Source organism: Phalaenopsis equestris, unplaced genomic scaffold (genome assembly GCF_001263595.1).
Source record: "Phalaenopsis equestris unplaced genomic scaffold, ASM126359v1 Scaffold000002, whole genome shotgun sequence".
NCBI classification, from domain to species: Eukaryota; Viridiplantae; Streptophyta; class Magnoliopsida; order Asparagales; family Orchidaceae; genus Phalaenopsis; species Phalaenopsis equestris.
Genome location: NW_018164444.1, coordinates 36285580 through 36309087, shown reverse-complemented (window position 1 = coordinate 36309087; position 23508 = coordinate 36285580). Strand labels below are relative to the sequence as shown.

General features: G+C 36.5%; 1 protein-coding gene across 1 annotated transcript in view; it reads right to left on the bottom strand.

The window, feature by feature from the left end:
* LOC110018016 overlaps nucleotides 1–12339 on the bottom strand; it is a 33439-nt gene extending 21100 nt beyond the window's left edge. Inside the window, exons 1-2 of the mRNA XM_020715228.1 lie at nucleotides 12315–12339; nucleotides 7047–7175 (exon numbers count right to left, since the gene is read on the bottom strand). Coding sequence (XP_020570887.1) covers nucleotides 7047–7175; nucleotides 12315–12339 — 154 coding nt within the window. The remainder of the gene's footprint in view (nucleotides 1–7046; nucleotides 7176–12314) is intronic.
* Nucleotides 12340–23508: the final 11169 nt, after the last annotated feature.

Genomic DNA, 23508 nt, shown 5'->3' with positions numbered 1-23508 from the left:
GAAAAAGATACAGTCAGAATTGTCAATCACTCCTGTAGTTCTATTGCTGGTAAAAGATCAGTTGTACTAACAACAATCTAACTCTGGAGACTGTTTTACATGTTCCCCATTTGTAATGTAACTTTTTATCTGTTAGCAAGTTGACGAATGATATTGATTGTGTTACTAATTTCTCTTCTGATTGTTGTGTTTTCCATGATCGTCGTCCGGGGAGCATGATTAGAATTGTTAAGAGAGTAGTCAGACTTTATTACTTCCAAGAGAATAATATAGAGAGTGACGACACACCTTTTAGAAGTTATAGCTTATCTCAAATCATTGAATGTCTCATTATGTTGTTGCATTGTCGTTTAGATCATCCTAGTTTCCAATATTTAAAAAATTATATCATTTGATTTTTTTGATAAAAATTTTTCTAATTTCAATTTTGAGACATGTCAGTTAGTGAAACATCATCGAGTCTATTACCCACTCCACACTTACACACCTTCCACTCCTCTCATTCATAGTGACCAATGAGGTCCCTCTCGCACTCTCAGTTACATCAATAAACAATGGTTTCTTACTTCGATTGATGATCACACTCGAATGACGTGGATCTACATTTTAAAAGACAAATCGGAGGTTGATGTCACCTTCAAAAACTTCTACACCTTTATTTCAATTCGATTCAAAGCTCTTATTCAGGTCCTTCGGACCGAGAATAACCGTGAATTTTTCAACTCTATTTTGGGTGAATTCTTAGTGAGTAAGAGTATTCTCCACTATAGCTCGTGTAAAGAAACTCCTCAACAAAATGGTATAGCCGAGAGGGAAAACTATCACCTTCTCAATGTTGTTCGCTCCATTATGTTTCAATCCAATGTCCCAAAATGATTTTAGAACAATGTCCTCTAACTTTCACTTATATCATAAATAGAATCATTTCTAAAATTCACAAGTTTCGAACCCCCTTGCAGTCCTGATGTCATGCTTCATTGCCAATCGACTCTTCTCTGCCTTAGACCCAAATATTTGAGTGCACAGCTTTTGTTCAAAACACTGTCCCTAATCAAAGTAAACTTGATCTCAGATCCATAAAATGTATCTTCCTTGGGCATTGTATTAGTGAATTGATCCTACCACAAACAAAATCTGTGAGTGCTGACGTCTCATTCTTTGAAAGTGTTCCTTATTTCCTTGTTCCGCCCCAAGAGTTCGGAAGCTTGGGTTCTTAGACACTATCCCTTATCCTACTCCTATGGATGTTCCCTCCATTGTTCGTCAATGAGAAGTCCCGTGTTCTGGTAAGTGCCGATCCGATGAGCCCTCCGATTCAGTGAGTGAACCATCTCCTTCCACTATACGTGTCTACACTCGGCGCACTCGTCCCAATGCTTTTAATCTGGAACCCGCGACCTCCATATAGTACCCGGACTCCACCCCGGGCGGCATCCTCATCACGACCCCACCTCTGAATGAGGTGAGTTCATCAAGTAAGGTATGCAATCAGACATGCTACTTCTATTCTATGGCAAAATGTCTCTTTCTGCAGCTTATCTCGGGCTTACAGAATATTTTCTTTCTACTACCCTAGCGGACCATCATATAGCAACTACTATTGAGGTTGCTCTTACTGATCCATCCTGGAAAAAGGCAGTAATGGAGGAGATGAATGCCCTTCAGCGAAATCATACATGTGACGTCGTTGATCATCCTCAGGGAAAGAAAGCTAAGAAGTGTCGATGGATTTTCAACACCAAGTTTAACTTTGATGGGTACTTTGAAAGCAACAAGAAACGATTGGTTGTCAAAGGGTACTCACAGACCTACGGAGTTGACTATGAGAAGACATTTGCTCCAATGGCTAGGTTAAACACTATTCGGGTCTTGATGTCTCTTGCGGTGAATCTGGGTTGGACTTTATTTCAGCTAAGTGTCAAGAATGTGCTCTTGAATGGAGAGCTTACAGAAGATGTACACGTCTCTCCCTCCTAGTTTTAACTCTACTGCCTCCAGAGGGCAAGTGTGCGGGCTGCAAAAATCCCTCTATAGGTTAAAGCAGCCCCAACGGCCTAGTTTGGCAAGTTTACAAAGCTGGTTGTGGGTCATAGTTTTACTCAGGCTCAATAAGATCACACTCTTCTTTCGACATTCCTCCAATGGTCAGGTAGTTATCATTATTGTCTATGTTGGCGATATTATTTTTACGGGTAATAATCTCCCAGCATTGAAGTCCTTCAAATACATTCTTGCTAAGTTATTTGAAATGAAGAACTTGGGATCTCTCCAAAACTTCTTAAGCATGGAAGTAGCTCGATCAACTTGGGGCATTTGTCTATCTCAGCACAAAAATATGTGGTTAATCTCTTGACAGAGAATAATCTTCTTCTGTGCAAACTCGTGGTTGTCCCTATATATCCCAATGAAAAATTATCTGACATTCTCAATGTTGTGTCTTTCAACAAGACTAATTACCAGCATCTTGTGGGGAAACTCATCTAGCTCGCCCATACTCGCTCAGCCATATGTCGCGTAGTTAGTATAGTGAGTCAATTCCTGCATAACCTCTATGAGCACCATCTCCAAGTTGTCCACCAGATTCTCCACTATTTAAAAGGTACACCGGTTCAGGTTTATTTTTCTTTTGTCACACCTCTTGGTCTATTGTTATTTATAAAGATGTTGATTGGGTCGGGTCAATTCATAATCCACGTTCCACATCGGGATATTGCTCATTTGTATGGGAAAATCTTGTCACATGGAAAAGCAAAAATAGTCTGTGGTTGCACGGAGCAGTGCTACAGCTGAATTTCAGTCTGTCCCTGGGGATCTGTGAAGAGCTCTGATTACGCATCTTGCTCCATGAACATATGCCAGCCTTCATCCTGTTGCATCTATTCTGTGATAATCAGCTGCCAATAGTATTGCTCGCAATCCGATCGAGCAAGATCGTACCAAAAATGTGGAGATTGACAGACAATTCATAAAGAAAAAGATTGTTCAGGGAAATTTGTGTTTCAATTGTGTCCTCCAATGGTCAACTAGCAGATATCCTCACAAAGAATATTCATCATCATTTGTTCGATTACTTTAAATCAAAGTTAAACATGATTGACATCTATGCTACAACTTGAAGAGTATTAATTTATAATGTCAATATGTAACTATTATTATATATTATTAGTTTTTATTTCATCATTATATATTTCTTATTTGTTTTATTCTATTTTATTTCTTTCCTTTATTGTGTCTATTATAATTGGGTTTAAATATTCTTCTTCTATCAATAAAATTATAATGTTTTATTCCAAATCTCAACAAAGCATTTACATGCATACCACTCAATTCCAATGTATTTACATATTTAATACTTACAACTTAATTTTTATATTTGTGTCACTCAAATCTTTCATAACTCATCAAAAATACCACCACCATAATTTTCAAAAGGTAAAATATACATTTTCATGCATACTTAAGGTGGCATGCATGTAAAAATTGAAGTTTAGAGGTTAGATATGTAAAAACAGGAATTGAATGGTATGTATGTAAATCATCCAAAAAGAAATAACCAGGCTGTGTGGAGTTGTACTTAAACTTTCAAATGAGAAAAAACGGCTAACTAATATGCTATGACCAACCACATCACGCATAAATAAGTAAACCGATGGCACTAGTTATGATGTCACCTAAAGGTAATTTAGTCCCACAAATTTCCAAAAAAAAATTAAAGTAAAACAAATTTCATTCTTCAGCAACACAAACAACACAATAAATAAAGAATAAACACCTACAATTCAAGAGGTAGATGATCGTAGATGATCTCTCCCACAATTCAAGAGGTAGATGATCTCTCCCAATTCCTACAATTCGAGAGAAAGAAAATCTCTCCCAAACTCTAACCCTAAAACTGAAGACATAATCTCATGCATAACCTAACCCTAAACTATCAGCCCAATTTATACTAAAAATTAATAAATCATAAATAACTAAATTACCCTTAGGCTAATAAAGACTAATTTGCCTTAGGTGCCACAAAAACATTATTCCTCTCCCAAAAAGACATCTTATACTCAATATGGAAAAAACAATTGTTAGATCATGTCATATGGCTCCCATGCGGCGTCATCGTCTAACAATCATTTCCATTTAATTGAAACTCGTAACAACCCTCAGCGTCTCAAAATGTCGTTTTATGCACATCCTTCTGTCACATCCGAATCTGATGGGACCCTAACTTCAAGTCAACCCCGAAAATTAATGTCGCCCCACTTTACTTGTCCAGTAGCATATCGATCATCAAAATTTCTACCAACTTCGTATCATATGTCTCTTCCATGATATACAACTCGATCAAAATTCTCAGCCCTGTGTTCTGAACCGCCCTCATCATAGGCTTTAGCGACACCGTTCTACACAAATTGGGGTCACCGCGAAGCACCGCCTTGTCTCCCTCCTAAATACTCTACAGTGTCCAAATTAGTCTCTTACAAACTCCTCGCTCTTCACCACCTGTCTTGTTTCCCTTATTACATCTAAATCGTCTTCTGCCCGAAAGGTTGCGGACAAACTCCGTCGAAGTCCCACCCACCGTGGTTCTTTGTCCCAAGGTAAAATTCTTTGAACCTATCTTCTCTAGGCCCTAATCGCACGCCATCCCGTTTTGTCTGGTGTCGCTCGTTCCAAACCTCACAATGAAATGCAATTCCCTCCAAACACTGCAGCTCAAATCCGCTGCCAAATCCACTCTATCCTGTCTGCTTTTGTTTATTACAACCATCTGAATGTTACATTATTTCTTCTAGGTATTGCTACTTGAGTCCACTCCTAATTCTTTTGCTTGATATCGCAGCTTCTGGTCCATCTAAAGCAGCAACAGTGCCCAGATGTTGCGCGAATCCTTCTGGTTGCTGTTCCGCGTGTCCCTTCCTGATATTGTAGCTTGAAACGTGGAATGCAGAGGCGATTTGGTATGAAACTTTAAAATTTTCTTCATCATTTCTTCTAGGGTCGTGAACCTCCCTTCCATAAACGAGTGTCACTCCATTTCTGATCTAATTTGGCTCACCTCTTTTTCTAAATTCTTCTCCGAAATATTTACATCCTTGATTGTCATTATTTCAGGTTTCGACCAAGTGGGTGTAATGCAAAGGTTTGGTCATGCCGGTGAGGTTCAATCACGAAGGATTGTATGTCACGAAAAGGTAGCTCGAATCACAACTTCGGCTCACTTGAATCATTGTGATCCCGTCGTTTGGATTCCAACTTCCTCTTTCTGCGACCGTGTCGCATGGATCTCGTCGTTTGCATCCTTGCATGTTTTTTTTTCACAATTGTATTGCTTCCTAGCCATCTCAAATTGCAATTGTGTCATCGAGATTAGGGTGTGATAGAGACGCCAAGTAAACTGTGATCCCATTTCTCGCAACTGTTTCACTGTTCGTCGTCACGCCTTTCTGTATGTTGCAATCACATTGCTGCCTCCCAAACAGCTCGATCTCTACTATATTGAACCTATAGGTATGTCGTGATCCCGACGTTACCAATTCTTTCGCTTGATACCACAGCTTATGGTTCACCTAAAGCAGCAACATTGCCCTGATGTTGCGCGAATCCTTCTGGTTGTTGTTTCGCGTGTCCAATCCTGACATTATAGCTTGATACGCGGAATGCAAAGGCGATTTCGATTGAAACTTTAAGATTTTCTTCATCATTTATTCTAGGGTCGTGAACCTCCCCTCCGTAAACGAGAGACTCTCCATTTCTGATCTAATTTGGCTCGCCTCTTTTTCTAAATTCTTCTCTGAAACATTTACTTCCTTGATTGTCATTATTTCAGGTTTCGACCACATGGGTGTAACGCAAAGGTTTGGTCACGCCGGTGATGTTCGATCACAAAGGATTGCATGTCACGACAAGATAGCTCGAATCGCAACTTTAGCTCACTTGAATCGTTGTGATCGCGTTGTTTGGATTCCAACTTCCTCTTTTTGTGATCGTCTCGCACGGATCTCGTCGTTTGCATCCTTGCAAGTTCTTTCTGCGTTTTTATTGCTTCCCAGCTATCTCAAATCGCAATTGTGTCATCGAGATTAGGGTGTGATAGAGAAGGTCTGTAAACGGCGATCCCATCTCTCGCGACTGTTTCACTATTCGTCGTCACACCTTTCTGTATTTTGCAATCACATTCCTGCCTCCCAAATAGCTTGATCACTATTGTATTGAACCTATAGGTATGTCGGGATCCCGACGTTCCCAATTCGAATGCTTTGATGCCAATTCGATACGCTTCGACGCAAATTTCTACACATAAATTAAGACAAAATAATTTTTTTTTCTTTAATAACACAAACAACACAACACGTGAAAGATAAACAACTACAATTTGAGAAATAGGCGATCACTCCCAAATAGTACAATTCGAGAGGTAAGAAATATTTACCAAACCCTAACACTAAGACTCAAGACATAATCTCAAGCGTAACCCTAACTCTAAACACATTAGCTCAATTAATACTAAATAATAATAAATTACAAATAATTAAATTGCACTTAGGCTAATAAAGACTAAATTGCCTTATGCGCCATCAAAACATATCCATAATAGCTAAAGCATATTTACATAAAGAAAAATAATAGGGACAACTACATAAGCACTCGAAACATTGCTTTTTACAACATTAGCACCCAAGTATATTCCAAAACTACCGATCCAATTTATGTAAGTGTTCCATGATCAAACCATTGAGAGTTTGATAAAACTGAAAAATGGATGAAAGAGCGTGCAAGATTTGTAAATAGCAATATTTCGAGTGTTATGTAATTTTCCTAAAATAATAACAGGGTGGACAAAATTGTTGGTCTGAAGTCAGCATATGATGAACAGTCAAATTATTTGAATATGAAAACAAAAGAACAGCAGGTACATGACTAAATACCATATATTTTAATGCAAACTGATCATGATACTTACTGTCTACATTAGCCAAAAATTTGCTAAAGATTCTTTCGTCTCAAAGACAAAATGATTTTAAAAAAAAACAGAAGTGGCCATAGGCACTAACCTAGTTTTTGAAAAAGAAAATCCTCGTCATCAGTAGCACGAAATGTTCTTTCACTACTGATACTCTTCCGCATCCTCAGCTCAGGAGTTTCAGTTCTCCCTAAGCCAAGCCCAACAGAGAGAAAGAAATCTATGAAAGAAGTAATGAATTTGCATTAGCTTATCAGAAGAAAAAAATTGTGACAGCTATGAATCATCACTAGCAATAGCCAATGTAAAAACTATTATTGGCTTTATAAAAACTGAAATCAAAGTTAAAAAGAGAAAAAAAAAATCAATATTTTATCACTAGGATACATTACCATGGGGATAATTACAGGAAAAATAACTTTTACCAAAGAAAAACAAAGTAAGGATATCACATGTTAAGGCATGAACAATAGTTGAATTCTTGTAACCAGATGAAAATATATAAAGAGTTTAGTCAATTCTAGAAACTTTTCTTATCACAATAGTTTGAGGTAAATACAATACACATAAAAGAAGTACGCAAATTACAAAATAAGATAGATGAAAAAAATTAACTTTCAGATCAGTGAGGTGGTTAAGAGCACACTAAGCCAAAGAAATTTCAGCAATGAAAGAATTAATCATGAAATTTAAGAAGTATTTGCCAAACAGTAAATATTTTGAAAATTTTATTGTAAAAAACATGCCCCAAAGCCATAATGCACCACGGCAACCCATGGAACTTTACATGTGATACCAAACCTGTCGGTGAAAAGCTCAAATTTCTTCCACACTTTCCATGTCTAAAGTTTATCACTAATCAATAACTCTTAATGAATCTGTATTACCCTTTCTAGATTGAAAAGATACGTAAATGAGTAACATACTTCATATAAATTTTCATAGACATTCCACAAAACATCAAAATGTATGGCCTTACATTCAAATAATATGATCGTGCACATGGAAGCATTTATAGTGAGCTATATCCGCAGATTTTGTACCTATCATTCCGCTCTACTCATAAGGCTAAAGACACTTTATACTCCGCTAGAGAGAAAAAGATCAGAAATGGAGCAGTGTAATTAGAGAAAGATTACAACAAGGGAGAAATAGAGAATATTTTGAATGAGAAAGAGAACAGTGATATATAGACAAAGGGTAGGGAGAATAAGTAAATAGGATTAATTATAGGAAAAACTGTTAGTTGAGTTAATATTTCTTATAGAAAAAGAAAGAATTTTCAAAAAAAGAGGAAGAAATTTAAAATTTGAGGGAGAGAGAGAATAATTATTGATACTACAAAGTGGCAAAGAGAGGTAAAACGAAGAGATATTCAGAACTTAGACAGAATAAATAGAGTTGTAGGAGGAGAGAGAATATATATAATAACTAGAACGATCATTTGAAGAAAAAGAGACAATCGGAGAAACATAATTGGAGTACTCGGTTAAGGAAGAATGTAAAAGAGAAAACTATCCAAAAATATAATATATGAGAGAAAAAGCCAAGCCGCGCCAAAACCTCAAGGCCACTCTCAATTACTTCATTGAATAAATAACACCACCTTAATAGGTAGCAAAACATCAGACTTAGTAAACAATGAAAACTCAAACTATCCATTGAATGAACAATACCAATTTTAAGGATGTATCAGGCAAAAAACCATAGTCTTACTAACCAAAATGCAATTCCTCAAAAAAAGTAGAAAGTAAATAAGTCTATCATAGTAACACATTTGAATAAAAAAAAATCGTTATCCAAATTATATAAATAAAAATATAGAAAATTGAATCAATTAAATAAAGATACGGATGGTTAATCAACAGAGGGTAGTAATGACGTCAACAAATTGATGATGTAGAAACAAACAAACAGTTTCCATGATCCTCAAATAAGATTAATCTTTTAGATTGATGTAAAATTATATATCTAACATGGCTGACCGCATCTCAAGCTCAACTCGATATAATAAAGAATAGCAATGCAAGCCACTTTATCTTATACTAATTTTTTTATCAACATATATTCTAGCATTTTGCTTTGCATGCCACAAGTTCATAGCATAATGTTGTTTCACCTCGCATCACGAACCAAACTTATTTAAATCTGCCCTAATAAAATTTTGAGCAAGATGCTAATTTCCAACATAAAACTGTCATTGTCAGGTCCAAAGCCCCAAATGTGATAAGCAGAAGATTGTGTTAGATAGTCAACACTTAGCATAAAATTTGTCGAAAAATCAAGGCAGGAATCATTTTAATCATTGTGTAAATGCTAGGTGATCCCCTAGAAGTGACACACTGTATGGTCTAAACACAGTAAAAAGTGTGCAAGGGATGCTACACTGACGTCCAGGTATAGTGTCAAATAAGCAAGGGTTCTCACATTACAGACGGATGAAGATAAAAATATTATTCCATGAAACTAATATTAAGATAGGATCATTGAATATAGGTACTCTCATTGATAAATTAATGGAATTAGTTGATATTATGATTCATAGAAAAATAAATTTATTATGTATTCAAGAAACTAAATGGATTGGAGAAAAGACTAATCAGATTGATAACTTAGATTTTTAATTTTGGTATTCAGGTAAGAGTCGCACTAGAAATAATGTAGGTGTAAATAAATAAGGGTTTGAAAGATAATGTTGTAAAAATTAATAGAATTGTAGATAAAATTATAGTTTTTAAGATTATTGTTGATACTTAAACTTTTAATAACATAAGTGTTTCTCTTCCTCAAATAGATTTAGATATTGGTTTTAAAGATAAATTTTGGAATGACCTAGAGGACTTAATTCAAATGATACTATCGACCGTTTTATTTTTAAAATTTTTAAACTTTAGGATTTTTTGAAAAAGGGAGATGAGTTTTATAAATATGAAAATAGTTTTGATGTAAATTTAATTTTTAAAAGTAACATTTTAATTTAAAAAATAGATGAGACCAAGCGAGTCTCACATTTTGGATAGTTTGTATGACTAAGCACGATACCAAGAGTAATATACTTATCTCGAAGAATGTACATATCACTTGTAGTAGGCTCAATCACCTTAACTAAGGAATTTGTGACATCCATTTGGTCTGCAAAATATTTTATATGAGGCCAACAAGTTCCCCCATCTAATATAAGGATTAGATAGAGTTTATTTTACCCGGGTTCCAAATTTCCTATAGAAGCAAGCCCTTATAGTTAATTACATCTTAAATGATCAGGATCATTCGAGAAAACTCTCGATTAAGATCAATAGTTTTGCCTTCAAGATTTCAAAGTTTAGGTTTCTAAAATTAGATATGAGAAAATCAAAAGGAAGCGACTCAAAATAGAACAGTTATTTTAAGGAATCTAAAGGAGCGAAGAATAGGGGATATCACAGATCCAGAGAAAATCTTGGCGACTTCCCAACCATCCTATTGTTTGACTTTATATCTTTGAATTGATGTTATTTAATATTTTAATCTTGCGATTTATTTAGAATTTAGAACTTATATTCGCAAGATATTTGATCGTGTTAATGACGATAGGAGGAGGATTTACACCGTACCGTACAGAAACCTCGAAATCCTAAAGTGTTAGGACTTATAATTGCACAACAGGGTTGTGCAAGAGCCTAAAGGTGATATGTGAGAGTTTATGTTGCGCTAGGCAAACCACCTTGAATCCTGTGAGCTGTTATTTAAACTAAGTGATTAGTGATGTGAATGTGTTTTGATGTTGCAGCTCCATCTTGAAGTGGCTCCTCCGTATATCCTCGTCATGCTGCCCACGGTGTTCGATCCAAGTTCTTCGTCGTAGTAACATCAGGTTTGTTATTAATCCTATGTAATCACTAGGTTTTCCTATACTAAGGTATGGTGTGTAACAAAACGATTAAGCATGCAATATAAAAGAAAAAGCAGTATAATATACAATAAAGAAAAACAGTATAACATGTTGTGAAATAAAATGCTGTAATATAAATCAAACTTGTATATTTGGGAGACCTGCTGTTCCTTTAAGCGAACTAGTATTCACTGTATAAACAAAAAATAGATATTGCCTGGAAAATTCGAAAAAATCGATAAATAACCCACAACAAAAGACTCGGGAAAATCGACAAGTAACAATTCAAATAAAACTATCAAAGTTATGGGAAAATCCTAAGAGAAAAGAGACCACGAGTGTTTTGTCCTAAATCCAATAAAACTTACGAAAAATCCGAAAAGAGGGGGCTGCAAGCACTCGGGTCGGGGCTAGGCTCAATTATAATATATTTATACTCGAGGGACGTTGAAGGCTACTATCGGTCACCCGGATGTATAAAGTCTGTCACTCCACTAGAAGGATGTCCTACTGAACCTAACTTAGGATGGTACTTCTTAGCCCAGTATAGGTAATCAACGAGTGGACAACCAAGTTGTAACAAATTTAAAATTTAAACTTTTGCATGCACATATATTTCAAGCATACAAAAGGAAAATTGTATTAACTTTGTAGTGAAAATATATTATTATTATTTTATATAAAACATTATATATATTCTTATCAACTTGTTTTATCAATTTTAAAAAAAGTATAGTTGTCCACAAGTCGATCACGTCGTCGGACATAGGACCGCCAACAACCTAAGGTACGGGTCCCCCGCTTGTCTTGTGTAGGTGAATGATACTTTCATCTTACAGTTCATCAGGTCCCAGAATTGAGTCCTGGTGTTGCAGGATGAGATATCATTCTGCTCTACCACCGGCGTGCTTTTGTAATCATCGCCTTAAGCCCCAAAACAAAACCGACCTACTTGCGACCTTGTTTGATGGTTTCATATATACCAAATGACCATATATGAGCACTTACGTATCAGACATAAGCACAGAAAATCGAACGAGGAAGCAAATAAAAAAAGAATAAAAATGGGGATGAGAGAGGAGGAATTGATCCACCCAAAGATCGAAATAAAAAAGGGTGGAGCAACCCTCAAAACTTTGACGAAAGATCTAAAAAAAAAGCCTAAGATCCTTGAATCAATCCAGAGGATATCATCTTCTCAAATTTTATAATAATTGGATCAACCAAAAAAGGGTATCCTTAAAAGGGTATCATTTCCAAATTTTTGTTTCAAATAGATTGAAATGGGCCCAAAACACTGGTCCCATAGCTCCATCACTTGTATGCACTCACACACCCATGCCTGAACTCGAATATAGTATTTATGTTCTCTAGGCTTCAATGTTAAATCTCCAAAAACTTTTCCAAATGACAATTTTATAGGCTTTCAAATCCCAAAATAAGGAGAATAATCCATAGAAGCAACTTTTTAAATCCTCAAAACCATACCAGTATCCAATCCATTCAATTCCATCCCTTTTTAGAAACTTTCCACGATTATACAAATGTAACACCAATTTAGAAAATATAGAAGTGTTTACTAGAAGGACAAAATGGTCCTGAATAATCCTCCACAAGCTCACGGGTAACAGCAGGAAGGAGAGCAAAGACTTACGGGTAAGGCCAGGAAAGAGAACAGGGACTCACGGGTAAGGTCAAGAAAGAGAGCAGCCAAGCCTCACAACAAGCCCACAAGTAGAAACCGTGAAATGCACAACCAAACTTCAACATAAACTTACAATTTAAGACAGTAAATAGGGCAAAACTCTCGTGAGGGGCAGTAGAAGAAAGCCAAACCCGAACCAACTTTGTCACAGACCAAGGAATCTCCATAGTAAGGCTCACAGGTAAAGGGCAGCAAGAGGAAGGCCTCTTCCCTCTAAGCTCACAGGTAAGGCGAAGAAAAGAGAAAAACCACCACATATTTAAGCCTGACCCAACCACCTTTAATATAAAAGAATCATAGGAAGAACTCATAGCCAGGATAGAATGAGAGCAAATTAAATCCCAGCCAACCACAACACAAATTACAATAATAAGACTCACGGGTAGGGGCAAAGAAGAAGGCCACAAAGGCAACAATCACCAAGTAAGGCTCACGACCAAGGCAGCAGGAAGGAAACCACCATAGGTATTGCCATTGTATTACCTTTGATATACATAAGAGAGTGAATAGACAAGCTATCATAAACTATCCAAACCGAAGCCATTTTTATCAAGATATATCAGCTTATCCCAAACATTTCCATATAGAAATATATATTGAAATCATGAATTTTGGGATGACAAACTTGATTACCAAAAAAAATCTCAAAAATGGAGCATTATATTCAGAGTTTCCAACCCAACCGAACCCAACACAAAGGGACAAACAACAGAGAATCAAAGAACTAAATCATGGAAGCTCACGGTCGGGGACAACCAAGGGAAATCACCATACCACAGGGAAGCTCACAACCAAAAGTCTCAAGACCTAGAAAAGTAATACAGGGGCCCAAAGCAAGCCATATATTGGGCTAGAAACAACACTCGACCAAGCCAACACAAGGCACAAATCGAGCCCAACACAGGGGCAAAACTAAAACATTTCAAAGCAAAAATAGAGCCCAACACAGGGGCAAACCGAGCCCAGTAAGAAGAACAAAACAGGGAGCCATAGAGAGTAAACCGAGCCCAACAAGAAAGGGCAAACAGAAATAGAATTCCAACCAAAATCGAGTCCAGCAGATAGAGTCAAAATAAAACACAATCTTAACTCAACTAAACCCAGCAAAAGGGGCAAAAATAAATAAACCTCCAAGCCAAACTGAGCCCACATCTTAGACATAACCAAGCTCAATATAAGAGCTAAAGAAAAGAATGCAATTTAAGTCAAACCGAGCTCACTAAATGGGACAAAAATAATGTAAAACTTTCAGTTAAGTCCAACATAGAAGAAGCCAAAACCGAGCCATCACATGCGCAAACCCAGACCAACATAAGGGCAAAAACAGATAAAAAAATATTTCTAGCAAAGATCCAACTCTAAAGAGCTAAAACCGAGCCCTTCAAATGGGTTAAAACAGCTAAAAAAATATTTCCCCTTGGAGCCTTATATTTCAAAGTATTCTGCCAACATATGTTTCGAATGGAATCAAATAACAGGAAGCATATAAATATGCATGAATCTTTATAGCCAACATGTCATCAAGCTTTGAAATGAATTCCAACATTTAATTGAATAAAACTAACAATAATAGAGAGCCTTAGAATCAAAACCCAAACCATCATTTCATTTAACACATCTTTCAAATAGGCAACTATCATTTCATGGTAACCACAAGAATGTTCTAATTTAAGTCAAACCAAGCTCTCCAAAGGTGGAGAAACAGTAGAGAACTTTCGGCTAAGACATAATACCAAAAGGAGCCAAATCGAGCCCACTAAATGGGTCAAAAATAATGTAAAACTTTCAGTTAAATCCAGCCTAGAAGAAGCTAAAACCGAGCCAAGCAAAGGAACCAAAAACAGAGAAAATTTTCATCTATAATTCCCACTTAACAGAGCCAAAACTGAGCCCTTCAAATGGGTTAAAACATAGAACATTTTTTCATTTATAATTCCCTCCTAACAGAGCCAAAACCGAGCCATCACATGCGCAAACCGAGCCCAGCATAAGGGCAAAAACAGATAAAAAAAATATTTCCAACAAAGATCCAACTCCAATGAGCTAAAAATGAGCCCTTCAAATGGGTTAAAACAACTAAATAAACATTTCCCCTTGGAGCATTATATTTCAAAGTATTGTGTCAACATATGTTTCGAATGGAATCAAATAACAGGAAGCATATAAATATGCATGAATCTTTATAGCCAACATGTCATCAAGCTTTGAAATGAATTCCAGCATGTAATTGAATAAAGCTAACAATAATAGAGAGCCTTAGAATCAAAACTCAAACCATCATTTCATTTAACATATATTTCAAATAGGCAGCTATCATTTCATGGCAACCACAGAAATATTCCAAAATTTCCTTTATCATGCATTTCGAATCAGAAAGTAAGAGAAAGCAGCCATATTACACTTCATCTTATTGATTCAATGAGCTTTCCAGGATTAGATCTCAAAAGCAGGCATAAACTTTTACTTTCACATGCTTTAAAAGAGAATATTTTCAGGTTCAAATCCGAATGATGCAGATTAGAGGAAAAAAGAGAAATACCTCTTAATGGCTCCTAATGCAGCTCAAAGTAAAACTGTAGAACAAATTTAAGAAAACGCCTCCTACAGAAACTCTCCTCCAAAAGCTTCAGAAAACAGTAACTCACGAATGCTCCATACTCCCAGCGCACGAGAATCTAACTTAGAGAAGATTTCTGCAAAACTTCCCTTCCTAAAAGCTTCAGAAAACATCAATCCACAAATGCTCCACACTCCCAACACACGAAAACTTAGTCTAGAAAGAATTTTGGCAGAGCTTTCTTCCCTATCCCAAAAGGCCACAAACAATAAACCCACGGCCTCTCTTTCTCTCAAGAAATTTTCAACAACCCAAAAAAGTATATTAAGAAGTTTTTTTATAGGCAGAGAAGAGAGGGGGAACTGCCACCTACCACCGTAAGGTGATCGAATCAAACGGCAAGGCAATAATTGCCACAGTGAAAAGGGAGACGATAAAACCTCGAGAAGGAGAAGGGTCGGCCAGCTCGGCCCTTGCAATTGAAGAGCCGAAGAGTCTAGCGGCCACGCGAAGAAGGGGAAGAGTCGAGAAAGGGGGAAGAGACTGTCGGGTGGATCGTCCACGGGAGCTAGGGCAAACAAGGGAGACGAGTCGAGCGTTCGACTAAGCCGCGGGGTCGAACGAGGGATTAAGTGTGCGGGAATAGAGAAAATAGGGTTTAGGATTATAATTTTCATATTATAAGCGGATTATAATTTTAATATATAAAATATATAAAATATATAATATTTCTTAAAAAAAAATTTGATTCATACTTTTCATTCGTGCATCAAAACATAACAAAATTGATGTCCTTTTTAGGTAATTTTGACGTTCCAGACGCGTTGGCGCGGTCCGTTTCATCATCGGAGGTCATTTTGACGAATTCATCGATTTGCATGCAATTTTGCTCGTGTCAGAAATAAGACAATATGAGTGTCTTTTCGTACTAAAATTAGTGTTTGGACGCGTTGGTGCAGTCCATTTTGTTGTCGGAGGTTGTTCAGAGAAGTTTGCATTTTCACTCATCCTGTAAGCTCAATTTAAGTCTGATTTTGTGCAACTTAGTGAATTTTGTGCATTTGGCGTGCGTGTGTGATGGTAAAGTCCTTAAGAAGTTTTCCTATGGCTTAAGATTCTATTGGGAATTTCTTCTTGAGCCTCCACGTGATAGTCTTTTAACACTCGACCATAGTACGATGGTTTCGAAATCATCAATGCGAGATATCACAGGAGAAATAGGAAGTGCCCGAAATTTTCTAAAAAAAAGGTGGGTCCCAATTCTAGTTTTCTAAGATGGTCAATAGGAACTTCTAAAGCTAGATCCTAAGATCCTAAGGGAAGGAGTAATGACCTCAAAATGAGGTCAACAGATACCCCTTGAAGAAATAATTTTTATTAGAGAAGATTTAAATGAAATATGACAGTAGAGTGGTAGAAGATTTTAGAAAAATTCATGGTAATTATGGTTTTGGAGTGATTAATGAAGAAAGTAGTCATATTAGATTTTGCTTTAGCATATGATTTTGTTATTATTAATACTTTATTCAAGAAAAGAGATGACCATATTATTACTTATAAAAATTGATCTGATAAAAAACATTCATTATTTTCTTATGTGAAGAAGAGATGGTTGAGAATGTAAAGATTATAAGTTCATTCCAAGTGAAGCTTTAAGTACTAAACATTGATTATTAGTTCTAAATTTTAAGATGAGTTGTAAAAAAAAAAATATTAGGACTCATTATTGTAGAATGAAATTGGGGCGCCTAAAAGAGAAATAAAATTATTTTTACGGATAAACTTCATGATTTCAAGATTTTGAATTGTCATGAAAAAACAAACTCTAGGTGGGATAACATAACAAACACTATTAAACAAATGGCAAAAGATGTACTTGGAGAATAAAAAAAATTTATATAAATAAAAATAGTTGGTGGTCGAATAATAATATGCAATAAAATATAAAATACAATAAGTAATATTATAAATATTAGTTTAAATGTAAAAGCTTAGAAACTGGAAAAAATATAAAATGACTTGTAGAGAGGTGTTGACCTCATTTTAGCGAGGTCTAGTTTTCTTCTTAGGGTTTAGGGTCTAGCCTTAGGATTCTCCCTTTGACTATTTTAGAGCCTTAGAAATGGGACCCACCTCATTTTAGAAGTTCAAACCACTTATTTATTCTTTTAGAGTTCAGCATGTGAGGTTCTTGATCTCTAGTACTTAGGAGGTTGAAACCAACATGAGGAAACTCAAAAGAAGTCCCTATATGACCATTAAGCCCTAGGATTGTCTTACGCACAATTTGCACATTCGCGCTCACAAACTTTGCAATTCGGATAAATAACTCGTTTAATTGTTGTAATTCACGTCACCTACGTATTTATATGTTGCATAATTAATCGAACTTAAATAAAATTTTGAAATAATCGATCGCAAGGCCGAAATTTAAAGAAAAAAATAATTCGACGCATTTTTGACCCGATCGTCGACAAGGTTGCCCAGACGACCTTGGATGACAAAACGGACTGCGCCGGCACGTCCGAAACGTTAATTTTAGCTAGAAATGACATTCATTTTGATATGGTTTCATGCGAGGTCGAATTGTGTCTGAACCGGCGAATTTTAAACGAAATCTTAAAAAAATGAGTGAAATAAAAAAAAGAAAATTCACTTTCTTAAATCCCTAATTCGCTCACGTCCAGACTGATCTCCCCTCTTCTCCTTCGGTCGCACAAGACTCGCCCCTTTACCTCTCCCCGGTCGCCGAATCGAACGCCTCCTTATTCCTCGTGAAGGATCGACCCGAGGTCCCCTCCCCCGTGCCCTGCGAAAAGCTTCCACCTGCTCCCTGCACCAACTACCCGCCACGCTCCCCCCTGCGATTCTTGTTTGCTTCCAGACTGATTCTTGTTGGCTTCTTCCTCCCTTCTTGGCTATAAATACTCCGCTTGGGGAAGGGTTTTGAGGTTGACAAAAAAATCGGGAGCGGGAGGTGATGCTGAAATTCCCATTGGGTTGGCGTTTGCTTACTCTTAGAACTCCGTAGCTTGTTCCCCTATTCTTTCTTTTAGGTCAGTCGAGTAAGGTAAGACCCCTCCCTTCCCTTCTTCCATTTTCGGTGTTACTTGCTAACAGAAATTACATGAGGGAGGGGGAGGCTGTTGTTGAGAATTTGGGGAGTTGTTGCATCTGTGGGCTGATGATTCATTGGTGCGATTTGGAAATTTTGTTATTGCTTCTGAGATTTTCTTTACATTTTCTGAAAGCATTTGGAGGTAAAGACTTCTTCTCTTCACCTTCTTCAATAGATTGAAAGTAAGGATTCTTTCTTCTTCGCCTTTCTTTATTTGATTTATGGAGCATTTCTTTCATTAAGGTTTTCTTCATTTTGATTTAATTATGAGGAACTTCTTTTCTCTAATACTTGCTTTAGCTAGTGTAAATTACGAATGGATTTTAAGCTTTACTTTAGCCAGTGGATTCATAATTTTCTACTACAGTTTTACATCTGATTTGTTCTTCAATTAGGTAGAATGAAATCAATTCTTTATGGATTAGTTTAATGTGCCTTACTGTTTACTTTAACCAGTATGATGTATGAAAGAATTTCTTCATTCCAAAACTATTTTGAGATAATCGTGACAATTATTCAGACAGAGAGTACTTCATAAGCTATTTCTACACCAATGTAAGAAGGATTCGGATACTTATTTTGCTAGCCGCTTTGAAAGAAGGTTTTCTTTGTGGTTCACAATTTCATTCTTGATAACAGTGACATTAATGGCAGAAATGTACTTTCATTTGTTAAATTCAATATCAATTATTGAGGTTGGGTCACTGGCTGAATATCATGGTCGGTTGTTGCATGTGGTTCACTAACGGAATGGCATTATCACTCACTGTTATCACTCACTGATGTGGTTCACTAACGGAATGGCATTATCACTCACTGAATTCAGTTTATTTGTTGAATTCCATGTTATTGGCTGAAATTAATTCAACTGCTGAATTTAATATCATTTACTGAAACTATTTGGAATAATTTTAATGAGCATTGCATCTCAAATTTTGAGCAAATAACATGAATAAAATTACATGCTCATACACTTGTTACACAATCTTTTAGTATTTACATAAATACCACTCAATTCTTAGAGCCTGTTTGGGGGAGATTTTTTCGCACAGCACGGCGTCTCCTGTTGACCTCATTTTTGTGAGGTCTTTTCTTCTTCTCCTTAGGAGCCTAGGATCGAGCCTAGGATCTAGCTCCTAGCTCTAGGAGTTCCTATTGAACATCTTAGAAAACTAGAATTGAGACCCACCCTTTTAGAAATTCTAATCACTTCCTATTTTCCTTTGATGTCTAGCATTTATGACACAAGATCATCGTCTTATGAACGAGCGGTTATGGGCTATTTTGTGAAGACTCGGGGAGAAGTTCCCAATAGGACTCCAAGCCTTAGGAAAACATCGTCACGATTTTTTCGTCACATACACACACCAAATACACAGTTCACAAAATTGCACGAAATCGAGCTTCAATTAAGCCCAGAGGACGGGTGCAAATGCGAACTTCTCCGGACGACCTCCAACAACAAATTGGACTGCGCCAACGCGTCCGGGACACCAATTTTGGTAGGAAGGGACACCCATATTGCCATATTTTCGGCACAAGAAAATAGGCACACAAATCGATGAATTTGTCAAAACGACTTCCGACGGCTAAACAAACTGCAGCACCAGTGCGTCCGGAACTTCAAAATTACCTAAAAATGATATCAATTTTGCTATGTTTTGATGCATGGGTGAAACACAAATTAAAATTTTATTTTTCAAAATATTAAATATTTTCTTTTATATAAATATCCTTAAATCATATTCATATTAAACCTAAATCTTATTTAGGTTCTCACCCGCTCCCTTAAACAAACATTTTGGCCTTGCATTCAACTCGATCCCTTGGCTCATCCCGCTCCTCGCCTGTGCCCTAACTCCACGGTAAATCCACGCGGCAGTCTTCTTCCCCAGCGTTCGCAGCTCGTCGCCTCGAGTTCCTCTCAACCGAGCAGCCCTCCAACTGCGAAGTTCCACCTGGCCGACGCTTCTCTTCCTCGAGGTTGAACGCTCTCCTCTTTATGGTGTCATTTCATTTCTTCTTTGTGGTTCGTTGGCTAAGGTGGCTGGTAGATTGCTTTTTCTCCTCTTCTCTGCCTATAAAATAACTTCCTAAACTACTGTTGGTGGTTGTTGAAAATTTTGAGAGAGTTCTTGAGAGATTTTTAGGGAGATTCGGGTGTTTTTTACCTCTATTCTTCATTCGATTATGGTGATTTCTTTTCTGTTTTCCCTGTTGGAGAGGAAGCTTTGTTCCTTTGCAGTTCGAAGATCCCGGGGACTCAAATTTGTCGTGCCGTAAGCTGAAAATTGTGAGGAATTTTCGTGGGTTGCTATTGGAGTGATTTTCTCAAACCTACTTTACTCTTTCTTTGTTTTAAGTTTACAAAAAGAAAAAGATATTCTTCTTCCTATCCTCTATATTGTGCTATTTCGGATGGCATGGAATGGGGAAAGCATAACTTTGTTTAGCTTGAAATTTAAGCATGAATACATGTTCGATTAAGTGAAAATAAGGCATGTTTGGGGCTCACATCTTGCTTCTCTTGCTGCCCCTTGTTGAAATATATGCTGGAAGTTATTTTTAAATGCTGGAAATTATATTTGGGGCTCACATCTTTCTTCTCTTGCTGCCCCTTGTTGAAATATATGCTGGAAGGTATTTTTAAATGCTGGAAATTATATTTCGGCTCACATCTTGCTTCTTTTGTTGCCCCTTGTTGAAATAAATGCTGGAAGTTATTTTTAAATGCTGGAAATTACATTTGGGGCTCACATCTTGCTTCTTTTGCTGCTCCTTGTTGAAATATATGCTGGATGTTATTTTTAAAAGTTGGAAAATTATATTTGAAACTCACATCTTGCTTCTCTTGTTGCCCCTTGTTGAAATATATGTTGGAAATCGCTTTTAAGAGTTGAAAATTATGTTTGAGGCTAGGTTGGTCATGTTCTTGGGCTCGGTTTGGGCTCCTTTTAGTGATTTATGTTAGCTGAAATGCTTTACTGTTTTGTTCCTTTTTTGCTGGATTTGGTTTGTCCCTCGTGATGGACTCGATTTGCCCAATTTCTTGGGCACGATTTGGCAGCTGTTTTTGTTCCCTCCCTGGTTTTACATGTGAGCTTGTTTGAGAATTTATTTGGGGTGGATTGGGTGGTTGTTTTGTTCTTCTCCCTAATTCCATTTATGAGCTTATTTGTGAGTTTGTTTGAGTCTAGTTTGGTGGTTGTTTTGCTTCTTTTTCAGGCCTTAATCGTGAGCCTCAATTGGTGGGTGTTGCCTTACGGTTCTCTTTTGTTGTCTTCTACTCGTGACCCCTGTATGTTGTGATCAATATTGGGATTGACTGGAATTTGATTTGTTCCTTATTTTAGCCTGGTCATGGGCTTCCCCTATGGTTCTTTTATGATTGATTCAAGACTCTTGAAGATTCATTTTGGGATTAATATCAAATTTGATTCATAAAGGGGTTTGGAAATCCATAAAATTGTCACTTTGAAAGGATATCTTTCTCGGGATTGATTCGATTATTTTCTTTTTAACGAATTTAAACGTTTTAGACCGATACATCCATGATTTTACTTTAAGCTTCATTGATTTGGCTTGGTTTTAAAAATGGATCGGTCTCGTTTTCGTTTATTTTTTTCTTTTTTACGGTCAAGTTAAAAATGAGAATTTTCGATTTAATTATATTCAGAAATGATTCACAGTCTTAAGGAAAATAAGAGAGAAAGAGAAAGGGAGAGAAAATTTAAAAATAAGATTTAGATTTTCGAGGTGATAAAATCTAAAGGGGGGATAGAATAGTGAACCATCTACCATTCCTTTTTGCATATGAAAGATAAAATTGTAAATTCGAAGAATAGTTGGGGGTTGGAAGAAGGTGGGAGTTTAGATAACAATTAGGGATATGGATTGAAAGATTAGTAGATCTGTACTTAGGTCCCCTAAGTTTTGAATCAACTTAAATCCAACTACTCTAACTAGGTTTGAAGCACACCTTACAACTCTTTTGCCAAAGTTATAGGTTTACCATTTAGGTTTTAGGAGTCTGATGATGAGCTAAGCTTAATCTAAAGATGTTAGAGGATTAGTTAAAATGACACTTAACTGAGGTTTGACACTTTAGAACCACTTCAGACCCAAACTAAAATGTATGCTTCCTAAGTCTTAGGAGCACACCTTGAGAGAGATTTTATCAACAAAATTTTCAAATGATCCTAAGAAGCCAGACATCTGACCCCAATTCATGATATAATTAGGACACTAGGCACGAATGTGCACTAGATTGTGATACATGACTGATTTAATTAAATCAAATAATGAAATTCTTACCTTAACTTGACCAAAACTGAAACCCAATGCTCCGGGAATTGAGTTTGTCTTACACTCAAATCCTCCTGGCAATTGGGGACATTCCAATATCACATATAAATTTCTTATTCTTGGTCATTATATGTGATATTGTATTTCATTTTATTTGTTTATCTTTTTCCTACGATTTACCTGTTTCTGTTAAGCCCTTTTTCAGGTCATACTTTCCTCTTTTACACAGCGCATAATAGCTAAACTTAAAGGAGCAATGAATCTACCAGGTGTACAGGTTTAATTTATATTACAGCATTTTATTTTTCCAGCATGTTATATTGTTTTCATAGCCTGTTATATTATCTTCCCAGCATGTTATAATGTATTTCCTCTTTTCTGTACAGTACATTGTTACTTTACTTTCACACTGCATGCTTAGTTACTTTGATATGTTATGACTTAGTATAGAATAACCTAGTGATTAGGAGCATTTTCAAAATTAAAACTAAACCAGGAGGTGCTACTACGAAGAGTTTGGAGCGAACATCGTGGGCAGCGCGACGAGGAACAATTTCTAGGTGGATCTGTAGCAGCAAAACATCTTCACATCATATGAACATATTCACATCACCTATCATCTTTCTTTAATTTAAATAACCATAGGATCACTCTTTAAGCATTTTGTACAACTCTGTTGTACAATTATAAGTCCTAACGCTTTAGAATTCGGAGGTTACCGTGCGGTACGGTGTAAATCCTCCTATCTGTACGGTGTAAATTCTCCTATCTTTTTAGGCTATTTGCACAGTCTGATATTGTGTAAACATAAGTCCTAAATCCTAAATGATTTGCAGGATTGAAATATCAAATTAAATAATTTCAAAAGACATAAAGCCGAACAATAGGATAGTTGGGATATCTCTGAGGTTTCTTTTGGATCTGTGATGTCCCCTACTTTCTTCCATTTGGATTCCTTAAATAATTATTCCTATTTTGAGTTTCCTATTTTGAGTTT